At 35.9% G+C, this 23,980-nt stretch overlaps 1 protein-coding gene across 1 annotated transcript; it reads left to right on the top strand.

Moving 5' to 3' along the window:
* The first annotated feature begins 5,032 nt into the window (after positions 1-5,032).
* nrtn (neurturin) lies at positions 5,033-23,479 on the top strand. The gene is made up of 3 exons (XM_055183660.2): positions 5,033-6,061; positions 22,282-22,555; positions 22,717-23,479. The coding sequence occupies exons 2-3, from the start codon at positions 22,309-22,311 to the stop codon at positions 23,142-23,144; spliced, it is 675 nt and encodes a 224-aa protein (XP_055039635.2). The 5' UTR covers positions 5,033-6,061; positions 22,282-22,308; the 3' UTR covers positions 23,145-23,479.
* The last annotated feature ends 501 nt before the right edge of the window (positions 23,480-23,980 follow it).

Consider the following 23,980-nt stretch of genomic DNA (forward strand, 5'->3'; position numbering starts at 1 on the left):
TCTCAAAAAGTTTGAGAAACACTAACCTAGACGATGAGATGGCTATTTTATGCAAACAGCACAGCAAATTAAGAAACTAAGTTTAAATCTGAATATTTGTCAGAAGAGGAACATGGTACAAAATGTCACCCTCTATATCACTGCACTGGTGTCCAAAAAAGGTTTTTAGAGATTAATTTGGTCTGAATTAATGCTTTATTGATAATATCTTATGTTTAGATATTTGTAAATCTGTGAGATATTCTTGTGACAAAAAGATTCACTGTTACAAAAAACATTAGTTTCACTGTTTACAACGCAAGCTATCTGCCCACTTTTGCAACACAATATCATTATAAATCTGATGCTATCTCTGTTGAGTCTGTTAAGGATTAACCTCAAAGAAACATCTTTAGATATAATCACAGTTTCCACAGAAGGTTCTCATGGTTCAGTAAGATATTCACAGGAACGCCTATATGTTTTTATTGTGGCGTGACCGGAGCCACTGTTCTGCAATGTCATTAAGAGCCGGCGTCATAGGGTTAAGAAAAACATCATTAAAACATCAGGGTAGTGTCAAAACGTCTATATCTATACAGGAATCAAGCCAGAAATGTTTCAGTTACAAATAAAAATAAATGCTGTTCAACTATGGTTGGGATATTTCATTTTTTCTCCAACTGCTTGTTTGTCAAAAATTCACTCCCTTCAAATATGGAAATAATAGATGATGTAAAGTCTGTCTAATGATGCTTGTTGTAAATAAACCAATGGACCAATAAATAGAGCAATTTGAGCCAGGAGCTCAATGACGATTTAAAGAGCTATTTAATGAAGTTGTAAAATACCTTCCCACTAACAAAAAACAATATAACCAGAACAATGACTGTTGTAAAGTAAATGGAAATGAGGGCTAAGTCACTGGCAATTGAATAATTGCTCGCTTGACTACATTATATGGAAATTTCTCACCAAAGCTTTTTTACAGACTGACATCTTACAGGCGAGTAATGCCAGCCTGATCTCACAAAAAATCGTACATATTTACGAGCTGGCTAACCCGCCCCTAACCCCGCACCTAACCCCGACGTCACAGGAGTCAAGGCAAATCGTACCAAAACGTACAAACGTGGTCGTATACGAATTAGCCAACTCGTAAAATATGTACGAATTCTCGTGTTGGTAATACAGATATTTTCTTGGCATGTGTTAAACACATAAACACCATGTTGAATGGTGGAGATCATTATGGGTGTGTTTTTATCACTTGTAAATGTAGCTTCCAACTATTTTTAAGCTGTAATTGGCAACATTATCCGGTTATATTAGTACAGCATACTCGTGGCTTTGTTTTTCTGAGCACAGATGTTATGGTCCTACACAGCTGTGAGTCTGGACTTACGCTTTTTCTCTGGTGTTTACATCACCTGCTGTCTGTCCTCTAGCCGCTGTTCAGTCTTACCTCCCATTAGATAGAGGGAGGTCCATTTCTTTATCTTAATAATGGATGATAAACCGATGGTGCTGATTAAACAGGATTGGAATGTAAAATTGCACGGATCCAGCGCTCTTTAGCTTCAGTGGCTCTTTAACTGTTTATCTTTGAAAGGATCTCATTTCAAAGAAATATAAACACATGGGTGATTTATATAATTGCAGGTACATTTGGTGCCCAAAGTCATTATTTTTTCAGCTTTTTCAAATGATTCGATTTTTTTATTATTTTAATAATGTGGTACTCGTGGATCACAAGATATTATATTCTTATAGCTTCCTGTTGTCTGAATTACTCAAAGTCAATTCTGTTACTGTCAAAGGTAGCTGTGTTGACAGTATGTAGCAGAACTCTTTCACACGCATGCACGCACATGCACATGACTGTCAACACTGTTACTCTACCTTGGTAACAGGGATTAAGAGTAAATACATGGGGTATAGAGCTAAGATACACTATATGTATAGCTATTTTTTAACAAAAAAATTCTCTTTTGAAACTCATGGAGACACAGGAGAGTTTCCTAAGATGAAGAAATATCTGAGATGCAAAGGTTTTATTGTAGCTAGGTTGAGATATTAAAGTGATCTCACCTGTGATTCTTCTTTCTTATGGGAAAATCCTATTACAGTTAATCCCAAAGTATCTCTGAATAGATAATAGTCCAAATAGCTTGTGTCTACCAAAATGATGTAACACCACTCCCCAGATACTGTAATTATTTTCTTTGGGAACTGTCATGAACAACCATCACTTTCTTTGTAGATTTTTTTGAATGTATAATGATCCCTAAGCATGTTGACTCAAGACTCGTCTGGGAGAGAGGGCTGATTTAATCCAGCTATTTCATTCTGTCTGTGGTGTTTTAGAATCGACATTAATTCGTTCTTAAATCTCAAAGGTTTCTGGTGTATTCTTAGATCAGCTGTCATTCGCAATACTTCAATTATTAGTAGGCCTGTAGGGAATCTAAAGCGTGCTATATTTCCAACAACGGTCATTTTTAGAGTTCATCTTCCACCCCTACTTGTTTGTTAAATGTTTTGGTTTATCGTCTCTGTTTTTCATATTTTTTTATATCAACACCATTTGATTTAAATATTGAGTTGGTATAACATTACATTCCTAAAATGTTTTTACGTATTGTTTTTACAAATGCTGCGTCCGAAACCGCCTACTTCCATACTATATAGTAGAGATGGGACGGTATGAAAATTTTATATCATGATTAAGTTATCACGGTTATCAATATATCATGGTTTTGTTCAAATGAGATGGAAATGTTCAAAAAGAACTGATACACACACTGAAAACATTTGAACAAGTTTTATTTTTAAAATAACAAATACATATTTCATGTCCCTGATATTATTTCTGTGGTAAAAAAAATTACTAAATCTGTCTAATAAGTTTACTGTGAATGAATACAATACATTATCCCTTAAATGCCTTCTTGTGCAAAACACTATGTTGCATGTGCGCGTCTGTGTCAAACTGATTCTGGCTGGACAGGATTTACCGCGAGTTTTCAAAATCACGGTAATCAAATGCGGTTGTCATGATAATAAAATTTTACACGATAATACTAACCGTCAGGACATTGTATTGCGGTTAATCATGAAACCGGTAATTGTCCCATCCCTACTATATAGTAGGCAAAAAGCAGTAGGCGATTTACTGAATTGAATTTACAAACTGAATTGTGGAGCCGTCAACATTGCGTCACGGCCGTTGCTCATGGCAGAAGTTTCTCAACTTCAGACATTCCTCAACTTTTCAAGCGCCAAAGCACAGTGTTGGGGGTATCGTAAAAAAAAAAAATTATGCAAAAAAAAGGGTATTTTAAAAAAAGTAATGCAAGTTACTTTTCAGTTTAATTCATTGGATAAAAAAACACAACGTACAGAATTAAACTGAACGGCACAAAGAATTACACACTATATGCGTGTGCGCTTGAGCGAAAACAGTTTTGTGTCACGGAGATGGCCAGAGCTTGATACTTTTGCGATGGAAATATTCAATTTATGAATGCAAAACTTCTCAGTCATAGAAAACACCTGCAAGGCCTGAAAGAGATTATGTGTCATCCAAGTAAGAAAAAGTAACTTAAAGTAATTTAAAAGTAACTTAAAAGTAACGGAAACATTACTTTCCATGATAAGTAACTAAGTAACACAATTAGTTACTTATTCGGGGAGTAACTTAATATCATAATGCATTACTTTTAAAAGTAACTTTCCCCAACACTGCCAACGCATGCCTCAGCCAATCAGATCGCGTTATGCAAATAACCTAGTGCGAGCCATCCATATACATTTATGCAAGACCGGAGCATGTGTTGCAGCCACTGTGATTGGCTCTTTGCCACGCTTCAGAAAAGCCTTCACTCAAGCGATTGCGCTTTCGCCCCGTGTGAATGTACCGCAAGAAAATTTTATATGAAAAACTTTTTAAATTACTTTAATTCTTCACTTAAAGGTGCAGTGTGTCATTTTTAGAAGGATCTCTTGAAAGAAATGCAAAATAATATACAAAACTATATTATCAGTGGTGTATAAAGACATTTTAAAATGAACCGTTATGTTTTTATAACATTAGAATGAGACCTTTTTGTCTACATACACTGAGGGTCCCCTTACATGGAAGTCGCCATTTTGTGCCGCCATGTTTCTACAGAAGCCCTGAACGGACAAAACTTTTTACTAAGTTGACTCCGACGATGAAATGTTTGTCCAGTGGTGGCTATTGTAGATTCTTTATGCATTACAAAAGCGAGGGTTTGGCAGTGGATTGAGCCGCTGGTTGCAATTCGCAACCTCACCACTAGATGCAGCTAATATTTACACACTGCACCTTTAAAATTAGAAATGTAATATTTTTTGTTGGTTGAAAAAAGTTAATCCAACTTTCACTTTTTACAGTGTAACAATTGTAGATCAATAGGAATTTGCTGTTAATATGCCATGATGTCGAAATGATACAGACTTGCATTCAAGAAACTGACTACTGTTTTACAGCTGCATAGTCGCACTTGTCAGTAATTTTGCCATGAACATTCAGCAATTAACATTTTATGTTTTTGCCAACATTTTCCAGAAGATCAAGTTTGGGAATCAGTTGCATTGAAATGAATTATGAAATTAAAAGCTGTTGCCAGGTTGCACATGCAACATAAAGTTGTCACTCTGCATATATATATATATATATAAATATATAGCATAATATAGGCATTGCCGCAAAGGTTAGGCTTAAACAATATACAAATATCTTTCTGTGTTAACAGAAGTTCAACCTAATTTTTTTAATAAGTATAAAGTTCAAAACCAATCTCTAACCAGAACGTTTGAAAAATATATTGTAAACCATTTCAATACAACAAATAAAAATATATTCACAAATTGGCATCTGTATTATACACCTCACAATGATCAAGCTAAAAGTACATGTCCGCAATGGACGGAGGGGTGGAGCTTGTGTCTGAATAAGTCTTGTATATTTAATAATCCCTCCTTCTCCTGTAGTAGACACCCACCCCTCTCTCAACCTCTCCAGCAGTACAAGAAACTCATCTCCTCAATGCCATAGTGCTGCTCTCAGAGTCAGTTACTCTCATATCTGTTTTATTCAGTACAAGGGATTGCTTCATTACGTGGCATACAAGGTAGAAGCTGCCAAAGATTTCTTAATTCTTAATCCTCTGGTGTAGAAAGGATCACAGGAAAGGTGGCATTTACTGTCAGCCAAAGATCAGGATGAGTTGGACTGGTACCTGACTGTAGGATCTAAATCTCTTTGGTAATGAGATGCTGGACCCGTATCACACATATGAAAATTCTGCTTTAGATAACAGAAGTGATGGATTTCAGATCTGGATGTGCATCTCTCGGAGAGATTATGATGGGACTTTGGCTTCTGCTGGGACTTGCAGTCAGCTTCTCCTCACCTTTATGAGTCATTGCTGCACAATCTGTTAGCTAAACATCTGTTTTCTGAGTGATTACTTCTTTCAGAGTTGTGCATCGAAAAGATGTAAGGGACGAACCTGCAGCGTTAAGATTTAAAGGACTGCATATGAACAGCTGCTTCTGTAAACAGGTGAACAAGTGCCTCCAATAGTTTTTTTTATTGTAGTAGTAGTAGTTTGCAGGTGTTTTGATTGACAGATAGTTGGCAGATACTTTATCTCCCCCGTGCTTCTGTGGAATTATAATGTTGAATGGCAGAACAGCTGATGGGTTTCTTATAAATGCAATTATTGGAGGCTGGTTACACTTCATCGTATAGACTGTGAGAACTAGTTTTTTATGTTTTGGCCCCAAGTTTGTTTTCTACAAATGCCCGAATGCAGACTGAGGATTTGGGAATATTTCTTACACCTTCAGCATCCCTGGATATCTACAGGATCTTGTAACTGATGAACGTCTCTGGACGAGCCCCCGATTCTTCATAAGCACATTGGAGTATTTCCAAAGAAACCACGTTTCTTTATTTTTAAACAGAGAAGGATTATTGATCGATGCCATTTCTACCCAGAGGTCTGAACTGAACAGACACACCGTGGAGTCTGGATAAGCCGGGCAGACGGTAAGACATCATGTTTTCTCAGCTTAACTACAGCTTAACAAGTAAGATTTTACACACGAACATTACACATGAACATTAGTTATTAATCAGAGAATACTTCGACAGCACTTTGGTTAATTTCTACAGTAAATATGCTAATATGAACATCAAAATATATAAACTAACAAATATATTTTTATACAATAATCTATATTAATAAAGGTTGTAAAAATATTATTTCTTCGTCACACCCAATTATTTACTTAACTTGTTGTTATTGTAAAATTTTGCTTTAAATTACACCTGAAAAAAGACACAACTAAGTTTCAGGTGTGATTCTTATTAAGCATTATTAAGCAGGTCAAGTTTATTTGCGTTTCATGCATACATTGATGAATGGCTAAGACCTTGTGTAATAGGATTTCTGTCTCTTAAGTACGTTCAAGGAATGTCTTAAACTGGATCTGTGCCAGTTGTGGACAGGCTTGGTTGACCTTCTGTTGGCAGCATGTGATGTGAGACAGATAAAATCTGCATTGACAGTCTTTCATCTGCATAATTCCTGGTAAACTGGTATTGACATGAACATCTCAGATCATCACCATCTCCTCTCACCTGCTTTACATTTGACTCAACTTGTTCTTTCAAAGAAGCGCTTATATCTTAAAGCTGTTTCTCTTTAAATTGGTGTCTTTACAGAGCACTTACATAAGAATACAGACAACATCTGCTACATTGTACGTAATGGGTTGGTTTAGGATTAGGGGGAGATACAGTATAAAGTGCATGCAGATATTTTAAATTGTACTATACACGATTACACCTATACCGTAAATAAATATATCATAAGGACTGTTTTACACCACACATTTGTAAGTCGTACACTTTTGACCCTGTTGACTTACACAGGTGGTCAACGCGTGCATCCTAATCCTGACCTGTAGGGTTTTGCTTTCTATTCTTTCTGACTAAAGGTACAAATGCACATCTCTTAACCTCCCAGTGCATGGGTTTTCTTTATCTTTTGGGTTCACTACCTCATCCACCTTGTTGACTCACTAAATAGTGTGAAAGGTTGCAAGCGCATGCGCAGACAAGGCATGCAGGATACACATGCATTAGACCTTACAAATGTGACTCTATAAGAAAAGGCATTACTTCTTATACAATATTGAGTACTATATTGATCTTCGGTTACACTTTATATTAAGATGTCTTTGTTACTGTGTAATTATATGCACGGTAAAAAGTGAAAAGTTGGACCAACTTAAAAAAATTACTTCAATTGGTAATACCTAAAAATATAAAGTTTTTCCAGATCATATGTTTAATTGAAAAATGATTAAAGTGAAAAATACCTTAATTAAAAAAATTTAAGATGAAAAAAATTAAAATGTTTAAGTGTTACCAATTGAAATTATTTTATTTTATCAAACTTCCTTTTTACAGTGTGTTTAAGTACTGAGCAATGCTTAACATACTGTAAAATGTAAAAGTTGAATCAACTTTAAAAATTACTTCAGTTGGTAACGTCTAAAACGTTTTCTCACTTTTAATTTTAAGTGTTACCAATTTAAGTAATTTTCACTTAAAGTTTGAAAAGTTTAGTTTATAAGACTTTTTTTAGGTATTACCAATTAAAGTAAGTTTTAAAAGTAGAGAAGCGTTTTACTAGGGGTGTAACGATACGCAAAAATCACGGTGCGTACCTCGGTTTGGAAGCCACGGTTCGGTTCATTTTCGGTACAGTAAAGGCCGGGGTATACTTTTTTCTGCGTTCGTGTCCGGCTCACGCGCAGCTTTCTAAGTATACTCCCCGCGGTTACACGCGGATGGCCGCGTTCGACACTTTACGCGATACAAATGATTTCTTATTAAAATTATTACTCTACCAGGCAGTCAGGGCAGCACTGATTTGATGACATTTACAGTACATTAAAACATTAGTATAGGTAAAGAAAAGTAACCGATCCACCATTGCAAGTCAAGTCAAGTCAAAGTTTATTTATATAGAACAGATTTAACACAACTGTAGTTTATCAAAAGTTCTTTACAATAAAACAGTTAAAAAATAAAAGAAATAGAAATTAATAAAAAACTAGAATGAGGATCTAATTAAATATCAAGACAATAAGACAAAGTTGTAAATACATAGTTGGAAGTGCCAAATGATAAAAAGATGTGCACATGTATATAATGTACACATGTATACATGTATATATTGAAAGCACAGTTTAGAACAAACAACAAGACAACAAAGAACAGGAATCAAAAATGATGGTAACGAACGTGCTCCACAGCATTCTGTTCTTGGAAGAAAATAAAGAAGAAAAACGATGCATCGTGCCGAAAGCCCTGTACCGAAACGGTCCGGTACGAATACACATACCGTTACACCCCTACTTTTCACAGTGCAACGCTATGTACTTATTATAGGGTTATATTTTGGTTTAATTGTTTGCATGTAATTATGCATAATTAATAATCGTTATTACTAAAGTAAATATGTAACATGTGTAACAAAGCCATTTGAAAATTAAGTGTTACCCTATCTTCAAACTAATATATGTAGATATAACAGTTTGGTCACACTTTATTTTACGGCATCACTGTTACATTGTAATTATACATTTAAGTACCAAGTAATCATCATTAACAACATGTACTTACTATAGGGTTGGGGTTAGGATTAGGGTTTGGTTTAGGGTTAGTTGCATGTAATTATGCATAATTAACTGTTATTACTATAATAATTACATGTAACATGTGTAACAAAGACACCGTAAAATAAAGTGTTACCAAAAGTTTTTCGGAGCTGCACGATATTAATGGCAAAATGCGATTAATTATTTGATGATACGATGTACGATACAATTATGCTTTACGTTTTTAAAATCTATTTGAATAATAATAAAATATACACGTTTCACATTTTTTTAAGAAACGAAAGCAAAACTCTCTCTCCTATCTGCATCAACCTGAAACTGCGACTATATGTAACATTTTAAAGTGTTAAAATCATTCAGTTATTGACACTGTAAAAAATTGCTGTCGTTCTGCAGCTGTTTGCCAGTAACTTACTACAGATTTAAAGGGGACATTTCATGAAAATCTGAGTTTTTCCATGTTTAAGTGCTATAGTTGGGTTCCCAGTGCTTTTATCAACCTAGAAAATGTGAAAAAGATGAACCCAGTAACTTAGTTTTGGTAAACCATTCTCTCCATGCATGTGAAAAATAAGTCATTGAAATTTGTCTCTCCTTGTGATGTCAGAAGGGGATAATACCACCCCCTAATCTACACTATCCAACCACGGCACTGCCATTTAATGCAGAGATCAGCTCATTTGCATTTTAAAGGACACACCCAAAATTGAACTATTTTGCTCACACCTACAAAGTGGCAACTTTAACATGCTATAATAAATTATGTGTGTGGTATTTTGAACTAAAACTTCACATACATACTCTGGGGACACCAAAGATATATTTGACATTTTAAAAAAGTCTTGTGAAATGTCCCCTTTAAATGTATGTTATTTACTGGCAACAGTTTGTTCAAAGTTTAATGAACATTAAAGTTAACAAGTCTTTATCTTCACAGAATAAAACATAACATAACAGCATTTCAGAAATCCTCATCAACCCTTTTCTGTTGTTTTCAGATTTTGGTTCCCAGAATGCTTTGCATGAGGCTGTTATTTAAGTTTTATTCTGTAAAGACAAAGACTTGTTTATATTTAATGTTCATTTAACTTTGAACAAACTGTTGTCAGTAAATAATATACACTGTAAAAAAATCTGTAGGAATTACAGTATTACTGGGTATCACTGGCAACTAGCTGCCAGTAACTTACTGTAGATTTTACATTTATGTTATTTATAGGCAACAGTTTGTTCAAAGTTGAATGAACATGAAACATTTTCAGTCTTTATCCTCTACAGTAAGTAACTGGCAACCAGCTGCATAATTACAGCAATTTTTTTACGGTGTACATTTAAATATACAGCAAGTTACTAGGAAACAGCTGCCAGTAATACTGTAATTTCTACAGATTTTTCTATGTGTATTGTGGTATGCTCAATTGCGATATTTATGTAGTTTGGATATATCTTTTTATCTTAAAAAAAAACAAAACAGTCAGACTTAATGATATAGAAAATGTTTGCATCATTACAGAAGAGCATGCAACTTTTTCAAACAATAACTGGTTCGCTCCAGTATTTTATAATGCAAGTATTTGTTATAATCTATTTCTATACTTCATAAACTATGCTTCCTTTGGAGATGTTTTGAAAAAGAAAACGTATTTTTCTTTCTACAATGTAATTTCTATGTTTTACCAAATGATTTCATTAGATGGCAATGAAACGAAACGCTCCTGTGGTTTTAATTCAGGACCAATTAAGTTAATCATTTACAGAAAAACCCATGAGTCATTCAGAACCTTAACTCGTCCATCCATCCATCAATGTCTCCATCATTATCTGGATGAAATAACATCTGATGTTTATGACAGTCTGCCAAAGGAAACAGAGCTTCACCTGAGCTCATATTCTGCACGAACATGTTTTCTGAAGAGACCACAGCAGGCATCTCTTCATCTGACTTATAGCCTTCATCAAACTCATATATGTGTTGTTGATGTTGTTGTTGTATAAACACACACTGGGTGTAACAGTGTGATTTTACATCCTGATATGATACAGAAATGTTTCTCAAAACTTCAAGCATTCCTTAATGTTGAGTCAAAAATGGCCATGAAAATGAATCTGAATATCTTGATCAGTGAAAGTGTTCATCCAAAATGAGAGCGATGTTGTACATTTTTCATTTATAATATTTATATTTGAAATAAAATGTAAACATTTGCATTTCATTATTTTTTCTATTTTAATGCATGCATTCTGTATGTTCTGTAGTTCAACTAACTGAAGGATGTTGACAATTTAAAGCCATCATATTGACTAAAGGCATTTTCTGGAACACTGTAAAAAAGTTTGCACCTAATTCGTTGGGTTAATTAAACTTAAAACTATTCGTTGACGCAACGTATTTTTTTGAGTTAACTAATATTTTTAAGTTGAATTAATTTTACACTTCTTTTAAAGGTGCAGTGTGTAAATTTTATCGACATCTAGTGGTGAGGTTGCGAATTGCAACCAATGGATCAGTCCACAGCCCACCTCTCAATTTTGAAACACATAGAGAAGCTACAGTAGCCACCGGACAAACATGTCATCGTCGGAGACAACTTAGTAAAAAAGTTTGGGCTTCTGTAGAAACATGGTGGCACAAAATGGCGACTTCCATGTAAGGGGACCCTCGGTGTATGTAGATAAAAACATCTCATTCTAAGGTAATAAACACATAACGGTTCATTATGAAAGGTCTTTATACACCCCTGATAATATAGTTTTGTATATTATTTTGCATTTCTGTCAAAAGATCTTTCTAAAAATTACACACTGCACCTTTAAGTTGAAACAACAAAACGTTTTACAGTGTGTGTTATAATCTGTTGAGTGTAACTAAACAGTCCCTTTAGACGTAATTAAACTCAACATTTCCCTCAAGATCTATATCAGAAAATCTTTTATTCGGCAGGTATCGTTTGTCTTTGTTTTAAAGCGATGCGATATCAGTTTAGTTCATGCGTGTCTCGTGAATTTTCCACACATTTGCAATTCATAAACACGATCAGACCAAAACTCTTGGGTTACATTCACATCCCTAACTGTAAAAATAAACAACTTCCTGAATTCAAGCCATTCGCCGTACAGCTGAAAAACATCAGGCTGGGTTGGTTTTGTTAAAGAGGCATCTGTTCATTTTCAATCAGTCTTCATGATGTTGTGGTAGTCAGCTGAACTCAAGCCCAGAGCTTTGGGGAAACCCAACACATTGAATCACGGGGTACGAGAACAGCCGCTCGGAAAAGCACTAACATTGATTTCCTGCTGCTATTTAGCACCTAAACATCCTCTGACTCGGCAGATAAAGAGAAACACCCAGCTGTAATGTAATCACATGAGTTTGATCTTACTGTATCGGTTACATTGCTTGAGATGAAAGAAGAGCTTTGTCACCCTCAAACACGCTGTCTAAACATTACAGAAAAAATGTATTTTAAATACCTCATAAAATATAAATGAGAGTTTTATGGCTTTTAATCTGTCTGTTTACACTGCTGTTTGACTCATTTTTATTTATATGTGACCCTGCCTGTAAAAACACAGCATTTATTTGTGATTTATTGTTTTCTACATAAAAACATTTAACATAAAGAAAATTTTGTGAAAAAATAGTCACAGTAAGATAATAAGACAATGTCACAGATTGAAATCAGTGATTGAAATCAAACTTTAGCTTTTTTCACACATAGATTATTGAAAATGTGTTTGCGATTTGGCTTCGAATTGTTTGATTTTGGTTCATTCACACTGCCAATGATTTTCTGTATTTGGGTGATTCTCACGAAAACTTGGTTTTAAAAATGTCAAGCATGAAAATGTAAAAATTGCTTAAATTTACTTTTTTTCCCACCAGACATTGAAAAACAAAGTCTGGAGTAAATGGGAACATTAATTTAAAAACTTTTACTTATCATTTAACACTTTTTGTAACATAATTAAAAAAATCAGAAAAGTCAGAAAACATCAACACTGACATATTTTCAAAATGACATGACAAACCTGAAAGAACATAATTTGGAGATTCTGCACATGCATTTAAAATCAAAGTATTATGCTTCTATTAATTAAATTAACATTTAATAAGCATCTGTTGTGGTAATGATAATCAAAATGTCGTGTAAGCATTCTGACAAGACAATATTTCAAATTAACTGTAAAAAAATGATCTTACCTGGTAGCCATCTTGAAGTAACTGGTCCATGTGCTTGGTCACTCAAAATCAAACTTTATTAAAATTCTGTATGTGTGCTTAAACTGTTCTCAAAGTGTTGCGGAGGATGAGAACATCAGGCATGGACACATCATTTTCCTAATTTTTCTTCATTATTATTATACATGAATATTCAGTGAATATTTTTTCTGTCATCTAAAGTAGTCTAGCAAAACACCCATTTATTTTTTTTCTTAATATTTTTGTGTTAATTTGATTAAATTAGAACATAACGCATGTTCAAACAAAGCCGGACACATTGCGGTAATGAGAATTTCAGCAGAAAATTAGATAAAATTTCCAATTATAAATTCTTATGTTGAAATCACACATTGAGCAATGTAGAACACAGTATTGTGTTAATTCTGATGCTTTTTAATGTTACTATATTACACATTTTAAAGCTAAAATCATTAGTGCCGTGGTGTTTCAATGGTTTCGTGAGAATCACCCATTTATGGGATATATCATGCTTGTGTTTACACATTTAAGGTCCCATAAAGACATGTGATGTGTATATTGTATTTGTAATCGATTTTTTCGTAGAGTCTTAAGTTTGCTCATGATCTGCAATGTCTCCCTCTAGAAATTACTTTTTTCTGATTCGATCACATTGCATATTCTTCCATTAAGCTGAAAAATGATCTCGGTAACATAGTGGATAGTGAGGAGCTCCATGATCTCTGCTTTGTTTTAGTTTGAAGATATTTTCCGTTATGAACATTGATGTGCATTTAAAACCCCTGTGTCAAAGGGCTAAATGATACTACCAATAGCAGTGATAATCTTAAATTGCACCGGTAATGCTAACTGAATCTCTCAAAGCTTTTACAGCTTTTTTAAACCGTTTTTATTATTTTTCTAGAGGTTTGTGAATTCATGTCTATCTTTGGGCATGTGTTGTTGATACACATTATGTGTGTAGTTATGTGGATGCATCTGTGGTTGATTTTCAGTGTTGGGCATGTTACTTTAAAGAGCATCAATTATCTGATTCAAGATTTCACATTTCATTTTGTGTGTAAGTGTTTATTAGTTCATGTTAAAGATATGCAAAAAGTACAAACCCCAAAGTAAACGATGATGCAAGTTATCGTCTCCAACATAAACCTCTTTTCTTGGACTATAACAAACACACGGATTGTAGGCAACAGTTTATTTCCTGGGATTGGTGATGTAGACAAGACGACATTATCATAATTCCTCCCGCTTAACTCCTGCAATACCGCTATTATCCACCAGGTGGTGCCCTTTCGCAATTTTTAAAACCCGGAAGTATTGCCCTATGGCAAGCTGCTGCATGTCCGTAGCCGTTTCTCATTGTCAAGGATACTTCCTTGGCAGGACTAGTCCTTACAAGTCACTTCCTTTAGAGGCTAAGCGAGGCTCCTTTTAAGCATTCGGAGAACACGTTAAATGGAACAGGCTAGCAAGTGCACGTCATTACGTCATTGCGTGATTGAAAGGTGTGCTTTCGGTGCTGCGCGCATAGGATTGTGGGTGATTTCAGCGCGTGAAGAGCGCGAAGGATACAAATTTGCATCCTTTCCTGTATATGGGATATTTCTCGAACGAAGGACTCAGTCCTTGGCTGAAATTTCAAGGATCCTCGACATTGGAACAGTCCTTCGACGGACGTCGATGACGTAGCATCCTCGAAATTCTAGCTTCCGAGGATCCTTCCTTGACATTAAGAAACGGCTCGTGTCTGTTTTAAAGATCGCTCTGAATGGGATCTCTATGAAAAGTCCATCACAAAAATGGAATTATCTCTGCTTTTTGCTCAAAATGTGGTGTTTTTGCAGAAACCTACCCATATTCAAAAGCTGATTACAAAAGAACTACTAAAGGTAGGATGAAACGTGTTTTTTTGTTTGAAAGCAGAGGGTCTGTTCTTTCATTTGGTATATTGTATGTTTATATATTTAAAGAAGATCATTTTCTGGAAGGCATTAAACTTTGGTGAAAATCATGAAAAATGCTGGCGCTGGCTGGCAACTTTTTTTTTAAACGCTGGCGGCGAAAGAGTTAAGTGTAGCGAGTCCAAAAATCAATTCCAGGACGTGTTTGCGTTCACACAGAAGGTGTTTTGGCAATTTTCTGGTATAAGTGTGCTTTGGGAAAGGGGTTAGAGATGCTCCTAATCTCAAAATTAGATTTTGAAACTGGCTGGATTTCATAGACAGGATCACATATTTTTTAAATAATAGTAAACTCATCAAAACTATGCACAACACTTTTGTAACTATGCGAATTGAAATCAACGCTCTCTAATAATGTTGTTTTTAACCCATGCTGGGTGGATATCGCACAGGACACATCGCTGGGTTAAAATTTACGAATAGATTGTAGTGTAGCCAGTGAAACCAGAGTTTTTGACCACCTGTGATGTGCTAAGAGGAAACTCTGCAATGGATTCTGATTGGCTAACATGGCTTTACGGTGATATATTGCCATCTGTTGGATTGGCATGCTGTTGTCAGCGCTTTATTCCGAGTTTTTGCGTTTTTATGTGGACGGGGAGATTTTTTTAATGAAGAGGGGGAAAACTTTTAAAAATACAGTTTATTTGTGGACTAGGCCTTAGTTTAGAATTTGTAAAAAAAAAATGTCCTCTTGTCATTTTGTCTTGAGATTTTAACAACATTGAAGGAGTTCCATTGGCTCTTATTGGCTGCGTTTTCTTTATTATATCACCCTAAAGTTGAACAGTAGTGTTAGCTTTCAAGCAATACCCACAAATCATGTAATACTTACAATCTTTCTATTCCAGTAAAATGATGAGGGATGAATAGGGTGAAATTCCTAATAAAATAATGTTTAGGGATCTGGGTTGCATGTCTGATGTAATCCATTAACTGAGAGTTGAAAGCTGATATCCCAGATGTATTGTTAAACCATTGTTCCCTTGAGTGAAGCATTTATCAGAAGGTTGCTTAAGGTGACCATGTATATAAATAGCATACAGTGCGTTACTTTTGGTAAAGGCATCTCTTCAGGCACTGAATTACAGTAATGCTAAGGATCAAACCCTCTGTTTATAAATGAAGTGCTTAATGTATTATATATCTGTTGCTCAACTGAAAGATATTAACATTAATACCACCATAAGCTGATTTGACTTGTATTTAATCGTTTAAAAGCTTTCTTAAGCTCCTAAATAGGATAAAATGTTTTTACATTGACTGCAGAAGTAGCAATTATAGTTTTATTTTCGGAGAGTTGAAGCACGTAACGGTGAATAGTGCATTGTGATATTGTACCATTGTATCCGGTCATACTTGAACACGCCATCCGAGACGGAAATCAGGTGCTTAAGCAAAGAGGCTAAATGCCAAAACCTGTCACATTTGTGTATCAGATGCATAAATTAAAGCAGGTCTCAATGTAAAAGTTGTTTTGATATATTGGCACTGTAAAAAGTAATGAGTTGGATTTATGCATGGAAAATTATCAAGGAAATCAGTTCAAAACATTTAGGTGTGGTTTCCAGGACAGGGATTATCTTAAGACAGGTCTAAGCCTTAGTTTAATTAGGAAATATAACTAAACATCTTTTACTAAAAACATTACTGGTGTGCATTTTGAGGCAAAACAAAGTTGTTTTTAGTTTGGGCAGCTCATATTTATTTTAGTCTAGGACTAGTCTAATCTCGGGAAACCGCCCCGTAAAGTTTGGTAAGAGTACTATAACTTTGTACTCTGTACCTGTGTATATGTAAAGGTAACAAGACAATCTTAAGTACTTATAACTCAGTTTGTTAAGTTGAACCTAGTTCATCACTTTGGGTGAGTTGCACCAACAAGGATTAAATTAAGCAGAGTTTAGAGCCAATCTATGGTTTGTTGATCTCAGTTTAATTTGAATTCGAGTTGTGTTGCACCACTTAAATTTAAACACTGATTAAAGCAACACTAAAGAGTTTTTGCTCTTTGCTACCCCTACAGGTTAGAAGCGGAATTGTCCATTACCACTGTCGTAAATACTGCAGCATAGCTGGCTCTGATTGGATTGTAGGTCTGCCGTAAAGCACGTTTTTGTAGTTTTCACTTGAACTACAGGACCGCGACCCGACGGTTGGAAACTTCTTTAGTGCGGTTTTGGCCGATAGAGGGCTGCAAAGGGAATGTGAAAGTGCCGTTCACCCTGTTTCGAGTGGATGAATGACAAACTTTTTTGGAAACGTTATTTTAAGGTTAAAAAAACTCTTTGGTGTTGCTTTAACAAATCTTCGATTCAAACTTTAACCTGTATTAAACCCTTCATCTGCAATTTATTTTGTCGCCATGATGAATTTGCCGGTGTAATTAAACAGCAACATTGTTGACGTTGTTATTCAAGTAACTGTGTTACTTGATTTAAAAAAAAAATACTTTGTTACATGTTTATTACAGCTAAAAGTAGTGGAATTACAGTAACAGAATTAATTGTAACGCGTTACTCCCATCACTGTTTTTAACACAACTTGTGTTGTCCCTTTCAGTTATTTTAACATGAAATAACGCCTTAAATGGCATGACACACACAATGTGTAAAAAAAAAATTCTGCATTTTTTGCAGTGTACATACATCAGTAATCTAAAGGGCTAATTCAAAATAAAAAAAAACATTTGATGATGTAATAAAACAATTTATTGTATTGATTAACGGAGAAGTGGGGTAAGATAAATTGTATAGATCAGATATTGTGAAATAATGAACAAGATGTGTCGACGCATTTTGCAAGAAATGCCATTGTGTCTATTCACATGTAGAGTGGTGTGAAAAGTGTTGGCGCCCCTCCATATTTCTTATGTTATTGCATATTTGTCGCACTTTAATGTTTCTGATCATCAAACAAATTGAAATATTAGTCAAAGATAACACAAGTTAACACAACATGCAGTTTTTAATTTAAGTTTTAAGGTTTTTATTATGAAGGGAATGCAAAATCTAAAACTTTTTGCCATGGTCCTTGACAAAACAACACCCATGGTCTCACTGATATATACAAACAATCAAAATTTGACCAGAAAATATTTATTTGATATATTTGAGTAAATTATATCATCACTACAAGAACAAAAACCCTGTGCACATCCACAACAGGGACAAAAGATGACAACGTGATATAGGTTATTTTCTTTAAAGCCTGAGAAACTCACTCTTGGCAAAGGTGATTCTAGGGACGCTATTGTAGCCATTTCATATCTTTTGAGTACCCACTTGACTAGACAGTTTATTTTGGGACTTTCTGTAAACACAGATCTGCTCATGTTCACTTCCCAAGAAAGAATACCCATAAGTTTGCTTCCAAAAGCACCGGCAGAACAATTGTGTGTTTCCTAATATGGAGACGGTGTGCTTAATAGTGATTTGTGTAGGGTGTATCCTGTCTAATGTCTAATGCACGAGAATGAAACAAAGAAGCCATTTTTCTATGTTTTGATTGAGGGGTTATTTGTTATGGTTTGTTTAGACAAGACTAAAATAATACACTGATAGGCTTTAAAAGTCTAATGCTATAGGGGCTCATACACATAAGTATGGAGTTCACACCAGTTCAGATGAAAGGTTTCAATGAGGATGCAGTTGTTTGTAAATGTGACCTATACATCCATTGACCAACTTCAGACAGACAGGCCAAGCTGTGCTTTAATAAGATCAGTTTGCTGTTGTCCCATCTACTTTGTATAAATGTGTATTTACTTGATTCAGTCATGTTTTATCTATATACATGAAGTAGTTGAGTTGCGCTCACATGTTAATTTTTCGAGTCAAACAAGTCTTTAATTGAATCATGTTCAGCCAAAAAGCTGTTTTATTATTTATTTATTTAAGTGCAGAATCATATTTATAATAACGTCTGGTAAAGTGCTTGAGAGACTGCAACCTGCATAAGTTCTTAGTCTCTGTAAGATTGGCATTTCCTGATTTCAGCAGCTGAATTGTTTGGGACCTCCAGCCACTCTCTGGATGGCTTTACAGAATCAAATGGTAATGAGATCAATATCTAATTCGTGTAACAGTTTGTTATAAAGGCAAGAACACGTTGATTGGCCCAAACACTTAAGCATATATCACTCATGTTCAGGACTGTTCGATCTTACAGAAACATACCCAACCCTAACCCCAAACCACAGCAAAGTTATAAAGTTTAAAAGAGGTTGGCATAAACTATGCTATTGTCATGTAAACAGTGCAAGCTGTCTGTAAAATCCAGTCTAAAGTAAATGATGAGATTAAGAGCATCAAAGTTTGATTTCACTCATTAATTTCAATCTTTGACATGAACTTACTCAGTCAATATTAAAGATATCAAGGTTATATTTTCTTTACATTATGTAGAATGATTTTATGTAGAAAACAGTAAATCATTAAAAATCACAGCTGACTAGGTCACATTTTATCACCAGTATGCATGCTTCTGCTCAGTGGTAGAGCACTGTTTTAGCAGCACAAGTCATGGGTTTAAATCCATAAATAAAAGTGTATACCTTGAAATGCACTGTAAGTCGTTCTGGATTAAAGCGTCTGCCAAATGCATAAATATACAGTAATGTTATGTAAATGTGTTTCGTGAGAAACAAACCAATGATCTTTGTGCTATGAAACATGCTCTACCAGATGAGCTACATGAACGCATATGTAGTGTACATATAAACACTGTATAAAAAACACTGATTATCTAACAAAAAGATTTTTAAAGTGACAATTATATCAATAATAATATGGTTATCATATTTCTACCATGATATGACCAGCACTCATTTTGTAAGGATGTTCTAGTTATTTTATGTACAGTAACAAAACGCTTTACAATAAGATCTCAGAAATAAACAGCATACTGGGCAGATCGGTGAGACCAAAGTCTTATAAAAATTACGTGGATGCAGGGAAATAGCTAAAGAAAAAAACATGCTGATCTACTTTTCGTATGTGTTGTAAGGTTGCCAGAGCAGAGCCGTATAATAAGCATAACATTGTAGACTGAGTCTACATGGGATCTATTCTGGTCCAAATTCCCATTTAATCCCCTTCTGATATAGAAACATGCTAAACAAGAGCATTCTGGGACTCTGATAATTTCTCCAAACATGAATGACTTCGACCACATCAACATGATCTCACAAAAAGTCCTGTTATAGTCACATGTATGTAGCCCGTCATGGGTGTGGTTGGTAATTTCAAAATATGTGTTCTGAGCGTCGAGTGATCCTGTGTGCATCACGTGTCCCGTCAAAATAAGAGCCTGCTGCAGACGCGCCCAAAGGGTCCATGACAAAAGAGACGCTTCCGTTTGTCAGATACTCGCTTAATCTCATGCGTAATCAGAGTTTAGTGTTAAGGGAGTGTCTTGCGTGTATTTTGTGAACGTGAGCGTCTCTTTTATCATTAACGGTTTTGACGCATGTGCAGCAGGCACTTATTTTGACAAAACACGTGATACACATGGTTCATGACGCAAAAAACACATATTTTGAAAACACGAGCAACACACGACACCCCGAACACTTATTTTAAATTTGCAATACAATTGAGGATGATCGGATGCAAATTTGGATCACATTGAAGGGGGTGGTGTACTCCAATCTGTGATCCGATCCACAGGAGAAAAGTACGCATGTAAACGCGTGAATCTTAGTATTTTCTCAATCGGATGCAAAAATACCTTGTGCAGATGCGCAGAACAATTGTGCTCAAGTTCACGTCTTATATTAAACTCTTATATCACATGATTCTCCTCACAGAAACAAGCAACAACAAGGTAACGCATCACGCATTATTAATGTAACATTAATGGGGTAATGCGCTGTACACACGATGTAGGCTACATTCTGCCTCGTTTATGTGTAGGCTACTTTTAAAACATTAGGCTACTTAAAGCAATAAAATAGCGTTGTAACTTTTGAAAAGTGTGTTTTGATCACCTATATCTGAAAACTTCTTAAAAACGACTTTCTCCAACTCCGCTTTGACTTTAATCCAGAGATAAAGCGTGAACTTGCTTTATGCTTTTTTCAAGTTTAGATTTGGGCTACTGTTTAAACCAATTGTTTTTTTTCTTACCGCAGGTTAAAGATGAAAGGATTTCGTTTATTAGTTATTGGTATTTGGGCTGTGAATAGTCATTGGGATGCTTTTGGGCTAGTTTTTAATGGCCATTTGGGACGGTTCTGATACGCGAATCTGGCAACCCTGGCTGTGCGCTCGCGCAGACTTCCTGTTTCGGATTTTATAGAATTTACGTATTAACGAACATTTTAATCAGATTGCAATGTTTAGGGTGCATGTAAACTGTATCGTCGTATCCTTCAATCGTTTTAAATTCAGTAGGATTGACAAAATGTTGTGCATGTAAACATAGCCAATGAGAAAACAATACATAAAATGAAACGAAAAAGAAAGTCGTGCAACGCACACAAAAAACTATTTATACAAATTTGTGCGAGTGTCACAAAAAAGACATTCGTGCTCAAGGCACGAAAAAAAGCTGAATTTCGTGTCATGGACACGAATAACTGGATTGAACTTTTAGCGTGACTCTAACACGACTTTTCGTGAGATCAGTCTGGACATAGTTCCTCTTTGGATGATCCACACCTGTGCGTGCTCGGAAAACTGCCACCTGAAAGATTCGCATGGCAAAACCACTTGTGCAAACATCTGTGAAGGAAATCTTTGGAATAACAACTGGGTTTGCACGAGGCTTTGTTGTAGCTGAAAGATCGAGGATACACATCTGAAATGTTTTCAGTTTGGTTTTGGCGCTTGTTAGTGGCACTCCTCTAAATGTTGGACTGGCGACCTCGTATTATGTTCGAGAAAAACAATACTGTCAAACATCGCTTTTAATCACGAATGTACTTGAAAACATGTTCAAGGAACTAGAAACACTTTAGTGAGAAAGTCTGGCTGGCCGAGTAAGACAGGTATTTTGATGTACCCATGTATTATATTATGTTTCCGTATAGCTAAAGCATTGCAGCACATGGGTTTGATAAAAAGTGTATAGCTAGTCTGCACTGTAAGTTGCTTTAAACAAAAGTGTCTGCCAAATGCATAAATGTAATGTTAATGTATTCTGATTTTACGCCAGCAACATATAAATTACAAATGATTCATTATATTAAAGTAGATGTTTCATCGGTGCTTAATACTTTTGGAGGGCTATCATTAGTAAAACTAATGGTTTTCTGTCTGTTGTATTTAAAATCACACTTCTGAATAGTTTCTATTGAACAGCCCTGTTCTCCTACAGCTAGTGATCGGTCATATTGCATTAAAGACTCAAAATGTGAAGCAGTAATGCAGTGTTTGTGTGATGTGTGATTAATGTCTGTTTGTTTTGCAGGGGCCCAATGCTTCTCTTCATATTAAGATGAAGTTATGGAAGTTTGCTGTCATTGGCCTGATTCTCTGTGGTGCTACACTCCCCCTCCTCATCTTTAAAGCCACACCCTCTTCTAAAGCCCCGCCTCCTCTTCCTCCTCCCCACCGCAGAGCTTCATCCTCATCATCACCATCATCTTTGTCTACACCATCTAACTCCTCATCCTCCTCCGGGACAGGTGTAAGACAGCGGCGGGTCAGATCTGCTGAAAGTGGAAACTTTCTGATCACAGAATGTAAGACAAAGGCACATACTGGTACCAAATTTTTAAAGGGTACTGCCCTAGAGACCATTTTTTTCTGACAGTGAATAGTCACACAAATGTTAGTTTAACAGAATTGCATGTTTTAAGTGGCTCAGTGAAAATAACCAACCCTTCTTTATTCTTTACATCAGTTATGGAGATGTTTCAGAGCTTCACAGCAGGCGAGCTGCAGCAGGTCATCGGGACGCTGCTGGAGAGGAAAGCACGGCGAGATGCTCAACAGAGCAAGAGAACCAAGCGGGCTAAGAAACGCAGCAAACCCTGTTCGCTACGGGACGTGGAGGTGACGGTCAGTCAGCTGGGTCTGGGATACGTCAGCGATGAGACTGTAGTCTTCCATTACTGCAGCGGTAAATGCACCGCCAACCGCAGAAACTATGACCTGACACTGGCGTACATGAAGCGCCAGCGACTGCTCACGCGAGACCAGCGTGAAAAAGCTCGCCACAGCCCGTGCTGTCGGCCTATAGCATACGAGAAAGACATCTCTTTCCTTGATAACTTTAGTCGATACCACACCATCCATGAGTTTTCGGCCCAGGCGTGTGGATGCGTGTGACATCGTAGTTCATCCAGGACCCAAAGTACATTTATAGGAAGATGTTTTATTTATACAAAACATCAAAAGATGACAATAAACCCAAATGCTGCGAGAGCAGGATCCGTTTTGGGCTCAAAGCACTGAGATGTGTTCTTTGTCTACGTGAGATATAAACGCTGGGTTGTCGGATTCAACATAAACACTTCCTGAAAATATATTTAAACACAATAACTCATGATCTGGTTTTGCTGCTGTATATGTTGTTCATAATGCATTCACAGGTCTGTTTCAAATAGCTTGAAATGTCGGCTGAATGTTGTGTAAATGTACAATCTAGAAAATTCATTAGGGTATCGGTAAACAAAACACACACACACACACACACACACACACACACAATGGCACATCCGAACCTAAACACATCGAGATGGAAAAGAAATTCACTGGCCAGTAATCCCAATGTTCAGCTATGAATTAACAACATTTCACAAATCATAATCTGATTCTTATAAAAATGGTGAAAGTATGTCCACCAGCTGTTACATTTGTACATACACTCACCTAAAGGATTATTAGGAACACCATACTAATACTGTGTTTGACCCCCTTTCACGTTTATTCTACGTGGCATTGATTCAACAAGGTGCTGAAAGCATTCTTTAGAAATGTTGGCCCATATTGATAAGATAGCATCTTGCAGTTGATGGAGATTTGTGGGATGCACATCCAGGGCACGAAGCTCCCGTTCCACCACATCCAAAGATGCTCTATTGGGTTGAGATCTGGTGACTGTGGGGGCCAGTTTAGTAGTCAACTCATTGTCATGTTCAAGAAAACAATTTGAAATGATTCGA

The sequence above is a fragment of the Misgurnus anguillicaudatus genome, chromosome 14, assembly GCF_027580225.2.
Source record: "Misgurnus anguillicaudatus chromosome 14, ASM2758022v2, whole genome shotgun sequence".
Classification (NCBI taxonomy): Eukaryota; Metazoa; Chordata; class Actinopteri; order Cypriniformes; family Cobitidae; genus Misgurnus; species Misgurnus anguillicaudatus.